The sequence below is a fragment of the Vanessa tameamea genome, chromosome 6 (assembly GCF_037043105.1).
Source record: "Vanessa tameamea isolate UH-Manoa-2023 chromosome 6, ilVanTame1 primary haplotype, whole genome shotgun sequence".
Taxonomy (NCBI): domain Eukaryota; kingdom Metazoa; phylum Arthropoda; class Insecta; order Lepidoptera; family Nymphalidae; genus Vanessa; species Vanessa tameamea.
Window position 1 is genome coordinate 6,227,156 of NC_087314.1, and position 16,373 is coordinate 6,243,528.

At 30.1% G+C, this 16,373-nt stretch overlaps 1 protein-coding gene across 9 annotated transcripts in view; it reads left to right on the forward strand.

Moving 5' to 3' along the window:
• Positions 1-16,373, forward strand: part of LOC113393514 (3',5'-cyclic-AMP phosphodiesterase) — a 335,667-nt gene that overhangs the window by 218,760 nt on the left and 100,534 nt on the right. For 3 of the 9 annotated variants that reach the window (XM_026630440.2, XM_026630441.2, XM_026630442.2), the window contains exons 1-2: positions 4,582-4,872; positions 5,124-6,051. The exons of the other annotated variants lie outside the window; for them this stretch is intronic. In XM_026630440.2, the coding sequence (XP_026486225.2) occupies positions 5,330-6,051 (722 nt within the window). In that variant the 5' untranslated portion in view covers positions 4,582-4,872; positions 5,124-5,329. Of the gene's footprint in view, positions 1-4,581; positions 4,873-5,123; positions 6,052-16,373 lie in introns of those variants that run through there. 9 annotated transcript variants of the gene reach the window in all.

Consider the following 16,373-nt stretch of genomic DNA (forward strand, 5'->3'; position numbering starts at 1 on the left):
CACGGTACAAATATCTTCGATACAAATGCTTCTACCAATGTATAAATATAAAACTATCGGTAAAATACTATCAAAATAATATATATACATATATATTTTAATCTTAAAAATAATATATTTTTGCAATGATAATAAATAAAAATATATATATAATATTATAATAGATATATTTATCTGGAAAATCAAGTGCGTTGGAGATAAAATCGAACGCCCGAAGGCGTTCATGTCGATCGCTACCAATTTAAAGAGATATACTAAAAGTTTTTAGAGGATATAAAAGATTTTAAAAAGTTCTAGACAACGTATACAATACACATTAAGTATTAGAGACACTTCGTGTGGGTACGTTAACCATACATAATATTACAATGTATTACATTTTGTAGAGAACATTAATTAAAGTTTATTTTCATTATGTACTATATTCCATTTCCGTCAATAAGTAAACAAAAGTAGGAAATATATAACATTAATTTTAGATATGACTTATATATCAAGTAATATAAAATATTCTTATCATATAATATCAAGATATCTACAAAAAAAATTATAACTAAGTATAGTTATATTTTCAAGTCAATATCTTAAAAAGGAAAGGAATTAGGTAGAAACATGCAACCATAAGTAATAAACACCTATTTTTAATAAAGAAAAGTGGGTTTAAAACACGCTATTTACGGTTTGGTATGTTTATGTGTTAAATTGAAAACGTTCAAAACAAAAAACTTAATTAATTACGATAAAACAATTTGTATTTCTCGAAAGTATCTAAATACTTATGATTATTTAAATGACATATCATTTTGTTTTAAACTCCACCTTATGGTATGTTTTATCAAACACACGAGTAATCATAAGTATATAAGCGAGCGCCTTTTACAAGCCATTCTAATAATTATTGTAAATTTTCATCTTTTCATTTGTACATATTAGAAATTCAAACTTCCCAGACTATATTTCGTAAATGTAGAATCCGAACTTGGTTTAACTACCCGTGTGCCATAAATGTAAAAAGGATGGATCGGGTTATAAAATCTTTTCGGACGTAATAGCAGGTATATAATAGGTCAAGGTAAGCTCTATTGCCCATAAATATAGCTTCGATGTTAACATTTGTTTTAGCATTGTAACATTTGTTATACGCATCAATGACAGTAATTAGTATGAGAAACTTTATAAATCAGGACCACGTAGTATCGGGGCGAGATTGAATTCAATGATTATTGTTTTATAAAGAAATTTTAATTTAATTTATAATGCAACAAAATCTAAATACATTTATTGTATTTTATGTAAAGAGTGATAACAAGATCTATTTATGTATAATAGTCAAGCGGTATAATATATTGAATACTAAACACAGAATCTCGTGGTTATCTCTGTATTAAATTTGTATTGTATTTGCCTGTTTCGTGTACTATATTTGGTACTGAAACTAAGTGCATCTCGTTAACTAAATACCCACCAACCACACAACGTACCTACACCCGTGTCGCCTGTCGTAGTTCTCGCTTCGCATACTTGCCTTTAGTTAGCCAGATTGGTTGACGTTTATGGTTACAGCTCCCAGTTTAGTAATTTCTTATATTACATTAGTTAAATTTAGCTACATAACCTTCCTGATTAAACGGGCTATCTAACAACAATCACAAATCACTCTTAACAAATAAATAATAATTTCAATCGTATTTATCAATATATAATTATCAAAATTTATTAAATATGAACAATTGGTATGATTACATGCGGATCCTATTCATATTCATTTTTACATTGACAGGGTGATTATAATTTATGAAAATGTTAATAAATTTATGACACTATCATCATCTGATTAAGCTAATATATTTTTAAATATTTTTCAGATTTCATTTTCTACATTAGTGGCTTTTGTCAAATTGTTTTTTTAATTGTATAAAAATTTGGATGGGGTTTTTCCCCATTATATCACATTACTTATTTATAGCGTTAGCATAATTAGGTCAACTAGGCACTGACCTATTAACGAGTACTTTCATATTTGATTAACGATATTTTCAGAGCTTTTTTTGTAATGTATAACACTTTATATAGTGTTGTTCCAATGTATATTTAAATGGCTAAAATACAATTTCACAGACCCCGAATTCAACGTGATAAATTATCTAACACACTGTAAAAGTCCGTTCGAATTCCCTGTAATCCGTTCTAAAATCAATAAAGCCTGCTACGAAGTTTGGTCCCCAGGTTGTTCACTACGTTTTGACCTGCCTTTTCGTCTATAGAATTCTATTGTTGTTTACTGGTCCATATTAAATATAACAGACAGGAGGTTGAGCAAATATTGTTCAATTCTCTTTTTTTACAAGGTTTTACCGTCAAGCCAAGAAAGGTGTAGCGGAAACTCTGTTTCAATATCGTGCTTGGGGAATTTAAATATTTAATAGGTTCAAATATGAATTTCGTATTTTAGGAACGTTATGTCTATGGTTCGTGTGAGTATTGTATACATTGTGTTTCATTCATAATACTACATATATTTAACCTAATAAAACACTGTTTAAGGCTATAACAAAGGAGTACCGTTTTATATTTAAACCTTATAGTTCAATAAACCTATAAATACTATTTTACGTCATAAGAACTATTTATTCTTATTATGTATAAGAAATTATATCCGGTCTCGTGCTTGATCGTGAAGACATTATATTTAGTTGTATTAACAAATTATGTGTTGTAAGAACATCTATAAGATTAACTTGATCTTGAATTAATATTTTTCTTTTAAATTATGGAATATATAAACGTTGCTACTTAATGTAATTGAATTGATCTGATCAAAGGATGTTAAAAAAAGATTGCGGATTTATATTGTAATCAATAATTAGAGTTTATAATTCAACTTCCCACTCGACGGCAAAGGAAAACATCGTAAGGAAATTTGCATGTATAAAACTCTGCCACACGTGTATGTACAAATCTATGTTGAACCAACGTAACACAATAAACTCCAATCCTTTATCTCGCTGTAAACTATTTATAAGCTATAACCATTACGAATAAATACGAATTTACCAAAATAACGTTTATGTTTTTACTTTCTAAGTAAACGTAATATCTAGAAATCATGATGATAATTCGTGGCTAGTACGCTGATTCAGAGGAAAGCTTTGGCAATGATTATTACTCATGTTTATCGCCTTTACGATCGTGGAGAGTCATCGATCGTGTTTCTCCGTCTCCTGACGCATACCGTCTATTTCCAGCCCCGGGCAGTGCACTACTTGTGTATTTGTCTTGTTTGAAAAGGTCTTTTTTGGATGTTTACTTTTTACATTTGAATATAAATGTACGAAATCTAATATTGAATTTTGGATATACTCATCTATATGAAATTTATTTGACTGAATTAATAGATTGCCTTAATTTCCAAATTACGTATCAAGTAATAAGATAATATTATTTTGAATCCAACTAAAATAGTCAATATTTAATAATATAATGCTTATTGTGACTATAAATCTCAGAAATCAAGGTCAATTAAATTAATATTTCCTCGTAAAACATCTCACAAATTATTGCAATGGATGTCAAAATGAGGATTAATTAATTTGGAATAATTGCGAGGGAATAAATGTGGTATTTTGGCCAAGTCACAGGCGCAGACGCATGGCTACATACCTATCGCCGCCCACGCAAAGCTCCGGACGAAACAAAACGATTCGCGCTCGTCAGTTTACTCTCAGTCTCGACTAAAGCAACTTCTCAGACAATTGATAAATAATTTAAGGAAAAAATATATTATATTCAACTAATCGTGCGTGTCGTGAAAAGTTTTTTCTATTCAAAAGGTAATAATATCTTCAGTCTAAATTTGTCTTTTCCCTCTCGAACTTTTGCATTTTACTTAAATTTAATGGACGTTCAATATCTTATTGCCAAAAGTATACATTTTTATAAAGATAGCATATTAGTAGTAGTAGTTAGTAGTTAATACCTTTGATAATTTTCACAAAAGATTTTTTACGTCTTATATCAAGTTTACTCAAGATAAAAAAGCTCGTGATATCAAGATGTATTTTTTGTGCAAATAAAATATGTTGATAAGAATTATTTATCAACATTTAAAATTTAATGTATTATGTATAGTAATTAAATATAAATTTCTATTGCAAGTCAGTGAGTCGTTGAAAATTACCTAAAATTATATTTAAAGATTCGCTTACTGTTTAGTATGGATAAATTATTATTTGTTAAATTCTAGAGCAACAGGCCTGTCCTGAAAATTCTAACAATGCAAATTTTAATGCCGTCCAAACGCCCCTGGCCTCATGCCAACTGCTACTATCAATTTCAATTAAACTAAAAATTCTCATATTTTAGGCCCACAGTTTTTAACATTTCAAAATTCTTAACCCGTAAAAAGTGTTTGTTAAGAATTCGCGAGAGCTAGTTAGTGAAACATTTAATTCTACATAAAGCATTTCCTTTTATTCTAGACTTTACTTCACCTATTTCAAAAAATCCATTTACTACAATGTCTGAAAGCAAGACTCTGGAAGCTGGTCAGCAACTAGTTAAGAAAACCATGGATGAGTTAATCCAACAAAAACAAACAACTGAAAAAGTAACAATCCAGGCTAGACAAGAGTTCCGTGAACACTACCAAGAAAGTTACGAGGAAGAATTTGAGGAGGAAACTTTTATTGATCAATACGGAAATGAAACTACGAACAGAGTAGAGTCTAGCAGCGAAAGCAAGGAACATTCTAGAAGCGCTGACGTTAAAGTAAAGGCAACTGGACTGAATGCAGCACAAGTGAAAGCCCTAACAGACTGCGCGAACGAAGCCGGGCAACTGGCACTTGACTCCAAGCCTGCCAACTAAACAATGTAATCATTTAATTAATTAAATATAAAAATATCTATAAAAGTAGCCACAGCGATTAGACGCATATTCAAAGTAAAAAATAAGCTCCCAAATTTACCATCTAAAAATATCCGAGGACTACAAAGGTTGTTCGAGATACATGATATCCGTGTAAATTATATTTTTCATCCTTTATCCTTAGTTCAGAATACTAATTAAAGTATGATTATATTCATTTTAACATTTATGTTAAACTTTCATCAATTTGTTTCAGGTGTCCTTTGAATGTGCGTGAGGTGTTCTCAAAAAGTGATAAAGACTGTTTCCAGTGTTCCTTACTATATATTATCTATATAAAATTAAGTTTAAATTTGTAATACATGCAATAAATATATTAAAAAGAAAAATGGTTTATTAAAGTGTTGTGTGTGTTTTCAAATCAGTTTCATCCTTATATGGTATAGTTTGTTATATTTCAAAATGGAGGAGGAAGACGATGAAAGAAAGGGCCGCAGACCTAAACTCGCAGCTTTTAGCTCTTTAAACGCTCGCATTGTCCATTCCTCTCTCGAGGAAGGATTTGTTCGACAGCAAGTGTCATCCGAGTCCACTGACGTTAATACAATGTCAAGTATCTCAACAGCTCAATATAGTGATAGAAGTTTTGCGTCAAAAGCGAGTACATTTTCACGAAGCGGCACTTCAAGTTCTAGTCAGGAAGAATGTGAGGTAGCTCAAACGACGGTTACGAGTGGCCAATATTTGGCCGCTGCCCGAGTCGAAACAGCTCGATCGATGGAAAGCCTTCGGCCCAGCAAAGACACTTCGCCGGCGCGCCCTGCAAGCTCATGTACGTCCGTTCGCGTTCACCGGAGTTCATTTTTAACAGCAAGCGAACGTGATGTTAGAGAAACGCGGGGCGCGCCAGCACGGAGAGCATTATCGGGTGAGGATATGGGTAACTCAGCTGAAAAACGGAGAGGGCTCTTTGCAAGTACAGAACGAAGGGCATTACAACAACTGAGCTTACCGCCTCCAGACCGCCGCTTAACAATTTTAAGTCCGCATAGTCCAATGGTACCGGCTGAGTTACAATGGCCCATTCCATCCGGTATTCGGGGGAGACGAAAGAAAGGAATGGTTCTTCCGAAATTAATTCTACCCCGCAGTGACTCCGATGGCTCAGATGTATTTTTTGAAAGGTGCTATTTTACTTTGCTTATGTATATTAATTATGATTTATGTATATCAATTGATTTCTGAACATATCTTTTTTCGAGAGTAAAATAAGAATATTGGTCTTTTTGTATATAGTTAGAACAAGTTCATACGTTTTGGTAAAAAATACATTTTTGAATAGCATTGATATAAAAAAGAATTTTCGAGCGGACGCGGTAATTAAAGTAAAAATAAACTGTAATTATACAAACCAAATGGTAATTTCTTCTAGAATAGCACGTGACTAGCTCAATTTGCGTCAATACTGAAACTGCGATATATAAACTTAAGTCGAAACAAGACTGATTCATTTCATTGAACTTGTTTTTACCTTCAATTTAATGAGACAACATCAAACAAAACCGTATTATTTATTTTTTCTCAGACATTTTATTGAACATCATAAATTACTTGAATATACAAGATTCACTTTTATTTACATGTTACTTTAGAGATTTATATTTTGTTAGGGTTATTTCTGTTATCGTAAAGTAAGAGGAGTGTGATGGAAATGAGGTCAAAATTATCGATATATTTTTTAACCAAGAGACACTGCAAAACAATTCTAAAATTGTCCTTGCATTAAATGTTCGTACGACAGAAAGTTGGAACTTCTCCAAATATGCTTTCATTGTAGATCATAAGTGATCAGTCAGAGGAATCTTTCACTGCATTATAAATAGCTTTCTTCGCAATGCTCCCGCGAAACAAAATACGAAACGAAAATAGAAATTTATTGTATCAGGTAGTGATTACTTCTCTTGAAACTTTTTGTTACGAAAGTTATCTATTTATGAGTAAATTAAATAAGATATCTCGATCTTGACGACGACTTAATACACCTTATCTATACTTTTCCTCAACTATTATAAATACTGTTTAAAAGATAAATCGCTACTGAATACATATTGTTCATGTTAAATGTGTTTCACTAAATTCCGTCTATTTATGCACATATTATAAAGAATTTTGAACTCAGTATGATTACATCTTACACTTTTTAGTTAGCTGGACTTATATGAGTTTTTATCTCGAAAAATAAATGGGTTCAACGCTGATGGCTAAAAACTGTATCTATACGACTAGTATCCGTATCTTTATGTGACTCTATGTTCACGAAAAACGTTGCGGACATATGTTTTTAACATAATAATACATTTGTTCCAACAATGCTATTCTGTAAAAACTCGCATCGTCTAATATTGAATATAGACAGACGGTACGTTATTTTTATCTGAATATCATTTAAATATTATAATATATTACTATAGTCAATATAACTTATCGCCTTCTGACATTTCACAAATTATTTCTGTGGTGATTTTCAATTGAAGGCAATGACATTCATTTTTCGCTTTAGTGTTAATAATGTCTGATATGTCATATCTTATTAATACGTGTAACGGTAGTAATTCACTGAACATACACATATCTAATGAATCAATATTCTTATCTATGACTCAATTTTGATTTGTGACATGCTAACATAAATACTTGTAACGAGATTGATATTTGGTAATTTCTATATATCTTCCCATGGTAGGTAATCGCTGATTAATGTTAATCATATTATCAATTTATCAATCTTTCAAACATAAACGATTATAATTTCAGATATATAATTCTCAAAATATATATAATTAATTTTAGAATGTAAATTTAATGTTTATTGCTTCGTCAGATAGCTTATACGAGTACGGACTTGGTTGAAATCGGAATTGTTTTTCAGTAAGACACTCTCAGTAACGGTACGGAATATGAAGCCTTTACAATACTGCCTAACGCCTAGTGTTTACAATACTGTACCCTAGAAAGCATGTAAAGCCGTTTGTCTTACGCCTGAACGATCGGATCGTGTCGTGTCGACGATACATTGATTTATAAGAGCATATAAATCAATGTATCGTCGTATATATATAGAGTAAGTGTACCTTTATTTGCAAATACTTGTACGCTATTACATATGTATATTTCGCGCGTAGTTAGCTAGTCTCCAGCTTAATTGGTCCCTGTGTCCGAAATCGGTCAGGAGAACATTACTATTTTATGTTGATAACAAACTTAGTTTTACTTAACAACATACATAATTAATTACTAAAAGTAATACTCTATTTTTCATAGGTGAAAGCAAAGTTCGTATTGTCTCGGTTTGTTTAAAAACTAAAGTTACAGTTTTCTGGTTTGTTTGTGAACTTCAGAGTTCGTTTATGTTTGCCGCTGTTTTGTGTACAAGCAAATTGGATAGAATATAATATTTTAAAACAACCTAATTTATTTTTTTATTTTTGATGAGCTCAGTGAGGCCTTTGTGCGCAGACTATCCAGCAGGTTTTTAGTTTATTTCATCATCAAGCATCAATGCTTTTTATTAAATAATGAGTTATCTCTCTACGAGAAACGCTGAAACATAGATTTTTTTTTTCTTTAAATAAGTATATTATAAACTTACCTATCACCAACCATAAGCTAAGTTTTTTATTGATTCTATAAATATTATAAAATCAGTAATGACAAACTAAGAGACAGAAGAAGGGCCATCATATTCTCGGATCATAAGAAAAAATTACACAGTACTACATGCTAGCGTCTTTATTTCTCTTCTCGTTATTTATGTTAGGTGTTTATGAATAATTGAAAATGAGTCTTTATACATTTTAGATAATGGCCCAAATGGCCCCATGAATAGAAGATCGCAGGAGTCACGAAAGTTAAGTAATATGGATGCAAATCTGGACAAGCATCACTGAGTTTTAATTGTGTTTATAGTACTTGAGAAACCTAGTAACTTGTAACTTTATCATATTAAGCCAAATAGTCCTATAAAACAACTATAAAGTGAATATTATGAATACATTAGTCATACGACAAACTCTATGATGTATATGTATAGGAGATCATAGCTTCTTGTTTGCACAAATGTTCACTAGTAAATACTGAAATATACTCGTTTGTGCAACAGAAATAGTACCGTAACGTAATGGCGTAATTGTTTAGACATGTAACATTGGTTTTTGTATGTACGTGTGTATTATTGTCATAATACACGTACATACATTCAAAAATTACTATAAATATCTGAAATTATTTGATATTTCTAAGATCTTCTATACTTTTAACATACGCCTATGAGCCTATACCAAATATATTATATTTTTTTAATATAATAGAACCAAAAACAAGTAATTGTATAATATTTTTATGCCTATTTTTATTCTATAAAATCGTTAATTATCACGTTCACGTGAAAATCTTCCGTAGATTTTACTAAGAATTAAAATTTCATTTGTATATAAAAAGTTTTTAATTTAAAGTTTGAGTTCGTTATAAAAATATTGAGTTAAAAATATTCCTTCATTTGGTTGATAGCTTTTTTGTACAGCGAGATTGGGAACGTAAGTAAGAAATATCGAATTGAATTTTTCGTGAGGACGAGAATAATGAGATAAACTTATTAAAATAATATATTTTTATCGATAATTCATTGCCTATCTCAACATAAAACGTTTATATTGAAGTAGAAAAATACAAGAAAAACAAATTCTTTAGGCTCTTTTCGCAGATGTGAGCAGAACAACTCACCGAAGTTTTATCAAATTCAGATGAATGTATTAGGAAAGCATAGAGGACGAATATACAATCATTTTTATTTATTCAAAAGACATACGAAATGTACCGGTTATTTTATTTGAGGCGTTTTTATTTAATCATTTTTGTGAAACAATGAAACTCACATAAGCTATTGCATGATATTAATATTCAATTGAATCTAAATACTTTTTTAATTTCTTCATCTCAAACCTTATAAATATTTTAAAAAAATACATTTTTATTTATACATATAATGATAAAAGAATACAATTTTAAAATATAACTAAGTTGAATTCTAAATGCCAAGACAACTGAGTGTCTCTACATAATATAGTACTTCCATACATATAATATATAATTTAAAAATTATAACAACCTTGTATGTTTGACATTTTATCTCATAGTATTCTCCGATAACTATATCTCCAGACAAGCTGCTCCGATTAATCTATTTACAGAGCTATAGCATAGGTTATAGGTTAATAATTCTATTAAAAGCGGACGTGGTTATTGTAATGAATTTTATAAGGGCATTTTCATATTCGTAAATTATATAAACACTTATTTTATAAAAATGGAAATACTTTTATTAGATTTAGAGCATGAGAGCGACTAAAATTGCTAATATTTGACTTTAATTTTGGAGGAATAAATCCATTTTTAATTTTAATGGTTGCCATAAAAAAGAATATTGATAGAATATAGACTTCGATGATATATTTTATGTATACTCTGATGACATAGGATTTAGTAATAAAATTTCGATACTTAATTTACAAACTTACACGTTCAGTTTGGACGACAATGCATGGTTAACTGTGTGGCGTAATTCTAAATCCTGCATGGCGGAACTCCCAAGATGATGGATATTTAATTTCTACATTATAGGTATCAAATGTAAGGGCTTATTGAGAACAAGTCAAAAAATAAAGTGCCGTCACTGTAAACCAATATGGCGGAGTAAGTATTAGTGCTTGCCTATAACATGGGTATCAAATGAAAGACTTACTCACTGACAATACGAATACGAGTTTAAGTACTAAAAAGTAAAAAATTAATTAAAAGTAAAAAATATTTTCCAAAACAATCTTTTTTTAAATGCGCTTAAAAGAAAAAAATAAACTTTTACATTAAAACGTTTACGGTTAACTTATAACGGCGGCATTTAATATTTGACACATTTGAAACAATTTATATGATATAAAAGCTTGTCGCGAGATTTACTTGTGTAGATAAACAAGTAAATTAAATAATTTGATGTATATAATAACTTTATCCATTTAAAGTTTTTATATCGTATAAATTGTGTCAAAAGTAAAATTTTTAGTAAAAAGGTTATTTTTTATTTGTAACGGATTTAAATAAAAGCTTGTTTTTGACAAGGCTTTTTATTTTTAATCCATTTAAAATTTAATTTATTTTTCAAATAGCTTTATTTAAATAAAGGATTTTATCATCTTTGATTTATCTTATACATAGAGTTAATAAATTATGAAGCAATTCGGGATTGCTTGAAATCAAACGATTTTATGCCACGACGCTATTAAATTAATGTTGGTAGATCAGAAGCGACTAAAACATTATTTATTCATCTATCTGATCGAAATTCAAATTACTTCAAATGTAGGACAAGATGTTATTCTGCGATTTTGTCGACAGTATTAGATAATAATCAAATTAAAATCGATATTAATAAAAATATCCAAACGAATACAAGAATAATAAAAATATTGTTCCAAACTAACGGCTGAGAAAACATCATGAATAACTACGATCTCAGCAAGTATCATAGTTTAAATTATATTACCGTGATGGCCAAATCCCAAAGCAGAAAATCACATAAACTTCTTTTTAAACGAGTGCAGAATCGATTTTAATATAAAATAAAACACCATCACTGGATTATTGATTCGTTTTTTCGACGCCGTAAATTGAACCCGTACAATAAAAAGGACACATCCTGTATCGTTACACTAGCTGTCCCTAATAAGAATTAAATGTAAAATAAATTTAACGCTTATTCGATATTTCGTTTATTACTAGAAGGTATGTCTTGTTGTGTATTTGTGCAGTTATAAATATTAATGATTCCTAAGTTTTCTTACTAAGAATATTATCAATTAATGAAGATATCTAATTCCATCGGTATTCTCGACGAAAACTAGACAACTATGCAGGATATATTCACTAGTGCGTGCCTACACGCAATTGAACTCTCTCTTTCCTCACTCTAATAAGAATCCTATGGGATGACAACCGACACGAAGGGAGAGAGTCAGGTGCAGGATCAATAGCTTAACGTGTTTTCCGAGGCACGATAATGTAAACACTGCCCAACATCCAAACCCTTGGCTGCTACTGAGATTGTTTTGACCATGGGATCAAGCAACATATATTAAAATTTACAATTACAACATTTTTGGTATATATCTATTACATAGTATGATGTAATTTTATTAAAGTTCAACACTTCATATACGGGCGCGGAAACGAATCTAAACACAATCTACTTAATCTGTTTTTAAACTATTCTGATATTAAGTTAATCGTTTTCTTGATTGAAAATGGAGAAAACACCGTGAGAAAATTAACATATGTCGTAGGAAATCCCGCGAAATCAATATTCGTCAGTCTGCTTTAGTACATAATGGTAGATTAAACTTCGAATCTTTAATAGCAGAAGAATGTTTGCTTACAACACAGATTCAAAAATTATATATTTTGAGTTTGACCTTCTTCTTCACACGGCACGACAGATTTTTCTTAAAACTACGTAAGAAATATGACGCCTAAGTCCAGCAGTGGGATACATACAGGCTGTTACTGTTACGTTAGAACTACAGCCTCTGTAGAATATATATTACGAACCACAAACCAGTGGCGGATTAATATTCTATTATCTACGTCAGCTTCGTACAAGTTTTATGTGAATAAGTGGACTACATACGACTACATGTATATCGTAACATTTAACTCTATCAACATCCGCTGCGCACGTCAGTAATGTCAGTCTTCAACATTTATCGTCATACAATTTTCAAAAAAAACATAATGAACTATTCATCTAAACATTTCTCATGTAATTCTCTCTCTTGAAATTTCGTGAAAACGGTATAAAAACACGGACAGACTTTTAGATTTAGTTACTTTTACTTATGATTCTTGAGGAAATTCTATCGACAATTGACTTAAACCGACATTCATAAATAATGTTAACCTAAGAATGTTCTTGTTCATAAGCGTTTTATTCAACATGTAATATATATACCTACGCCATTGAATTTCATCCCTCTTGCTCCATAATTGCGGAGCCATTTCTCAATGTAATACCTCAATCCCCGGCTGAGAGAAGCATTACTCAGGTTAGCCAATTATTTAAGAGTACATTTGAGGATTTAAAACCTCTTCAATATAGTATATATATATTTATTTATTGTAAAATAAAAATATTAAAATTATAATAATAAAATGAATAAAACACCAACTCATTGAGAAAGACTAGTAGAGCATTAACAATTTAAATTAAAAAAAAAAAAAAGTTATAGAATTTAAATATTACGCGTTATTTAATAACTTTAACCTTTCTGAATAAAGGTTATTTAGTTATTCGTGAATATATAACGTGGCCTCTAGAGAAATTTGATTGTACATATCAGAAATTTCCTCCCGAAAACTAAATGGAAGCATATAATTAAACCTAAATAAGTACTTTAAAATCACTGACATATAAAATTAAAATGGCGAGATATAACTGAAATAAATTTGATTAAAATTTTAGTATATAGCTATACCCCACGTCACATATATACTCTTTTGATTTCGGTGAAAAGGAGACGTTCTCTGCAAAAAGCCCCGGGCTAAATACCTCCGACATGTTTAATCTAAAAATATCTTTCCGTAACATGATCAAGAGTTAAAAATCGACATTCCAATTGAAAAATGAGATGAAAAATATAAACAACTAGACTTCGTAACTATAAAATTTTTAATAATATTTAATAACGCGAGCAATAATTGATTTTCATATTTTTACGAATAATAAAGTAATTCTTTGGTATATAATAAACAAATATAGATCTTAGACTCATCTTTAAATGAATAATATCGACGTGCATTAGTACACTCTAGCTTAGTGTGCGTGAGGCTATATATAGACAAAATATATACTCGTATATTGTTTTTATTAAATTTAAATTGTAATACTGATTTATTATTTTTAAAACTGAAATCAGTTTATATTATATACTCATATTTAGAGCTATATAAGAATACAAATATAATTTATACATAAAAGATAAATATTTATAATAGTACAATCAATAAAAAGTACCTATAAGAACTACCTCAGTTCTAATTAAGGACATTATCAGTTTTCTTACTAATCTGTTAATTATGACTATAAATTTCAATTTTTCGTATTATAATATTATTAATACATTCAAAAGGCCATAGAATCATCTTTTTTAAATATTGTTTTTGTCGTTTACAGAATCAAGTTTCGTGTTACTAACAACGTGAAAGAGGTTTTGTATTTGATCTCAAATTTTTTACACGATTCATATGTAACTGATACCAAGACAAATAGGATACGTGATAAAGGTGATGCTAATATCATGAAAAAATTGGCATTTCAATAAAAAAATAAAAAACATTTTTAATAACAAAATAATATTTCTACTCTATTAACGCGATTCAGAATTTTTTTGATAACGATACAATTTTTTATTCTGCATTACGACGCATTCATTTTACGGGTTTCACGTGTGACCCTCTTAGATATTTTTTTACGAAAGACAATGATCAACGTTTGCAACCAGTACTACAAACTACAAAAACGTATTAAATAGTATTATTTACAAAACGAACTATTTTTATTAATGGTTTATGTTTCTCGGGTGCAAAAAAACAACTATCAATACCACAGATTCAATAGTTTGTTGACTAAATAATATTGAAAAATCAAATGAATATGAAAAACTGTCGTGTATATTGTTGATACAACTTCAGTATGTAAACAAGCGATAGTATCAGATGTATATTGAAAAAACTGTATTCAAATAATACGACGCTACAACTAGTATAATTTTTTAGCTAATATTTTAGAAATCACTTACCTTGACACTAAGCTTTTATTGTTAATATAAATTGACTATTCTTCGTCTGTGATTATACTAGTTCAATCAGCCGTTATATTGGACACAGTAAAACAAAGCGTTAAAAGTTTTTGATGGTAAAACAATCGGTGGTAGCAACAAACGAGACGGATGTCATAAAATCTTACCACTGGTAAGTATTTGTTTTTATAACATAGATAGGCGGACGCGCAGATAAGTCACCACCACCGCCACCAATGGGTGAGTGGTCACCCAGAGTTTAATGATTTCTTGCATAACCAATGCTTCACAAACTTTGGGAACTGAGATGTTATGCCCCTTGTGTCGATAGTGACATTGGCTCACTCACCGTTCGAACCAAAAAAAAATACTTTTTAAAAAAAGCTTTTATTGAAATGCTCTAAAAAGAAGAAAATAAAATTTTCCTTTAAAATTTTAACAATCAATTTATAACCTCATTATACACAATTTCTTTAATATTAAAAGCTTGTCGCGAGTTTTATATATGTATTCGCGAATTGTTCAAACGAGCCTTTCTTTGTTCAATTGTTTCTGTTTCTCGTATTTCAGATACGTGTTGACGATTTTTTTAAATTCGTGAATTGTGTTCATCCTCTGATTCTTTTGCTCTTAGCCGTTTCATGCGTTGCTTAGCTTTATCAAGTTTTAACTGTCGTTGAGTAAGTGTTTCGCTATTTTCCTGATCACGCCTTTTTTTTTAGTCGTTGGCGTCTTGCGTCATAGTCTTCATTGGCAATTTTTTCTAGACATTTTAGTTCATTTTTCTCTAGTCTTCTCTTCCTTTGTTTTGATGTTTCTGTTTTTCCCATTTTGTTCCCACGAGTACCGAAGAAATATTCGTCGACCCTCCCAGAGCTTCGTTTAGAAGGATAAGAGCTAATATACATCAGGGTTCGACCTAACCCTTTTATTTAATACCCATACTAAGAAGAAAGCAAAACAAACTTCAAAAGTCCGTCATATTGGATTAAGAGTGATGTCAGAATATTTTTCAATTTATTCTTGACAACCTCTTTCATTTGACTCCCATATTACATAAGTGCATAAAAAAAACTATTCTGCCATCTCGAATGTTCTACCATATTGGAATTACAATGACGTCACATTATTTTTCGAATTACTCACATCGAGCCCTATCATTTGATACCTATATTGCAGAAGTGCATAAAAAATAACTATTCTGCCATCACGAATGTTCCACCATATTGGACTTATAATGACGTCAAGCAGCTTATCGTGTATTGTCATCCAAACTTAACGAGTATACAAAATTTCAGCCAAATCGGTTAAAGATATCTGCTTCAAAATTGAGTAGCAAGATTCCACCCGCACATACATATGTACATACATTGCAAGTTAAATAAAAGCTTTTAAAATATTATAAAACAAGAGTTATAGAACGGAAAGATAATAAATTTCTGCACTGATTAAATATACCTTTCGTAAAATCTATGTACTTCACTGAACAATACTTGAACCAATGGCTATGAGTAAAGCTCAGTAGTCAAGAAAATGAAAAAATACTGATGACGCTTTTACATTTATAGGACTTGTTAGGAAAATGTAAATACGTTATATTATAT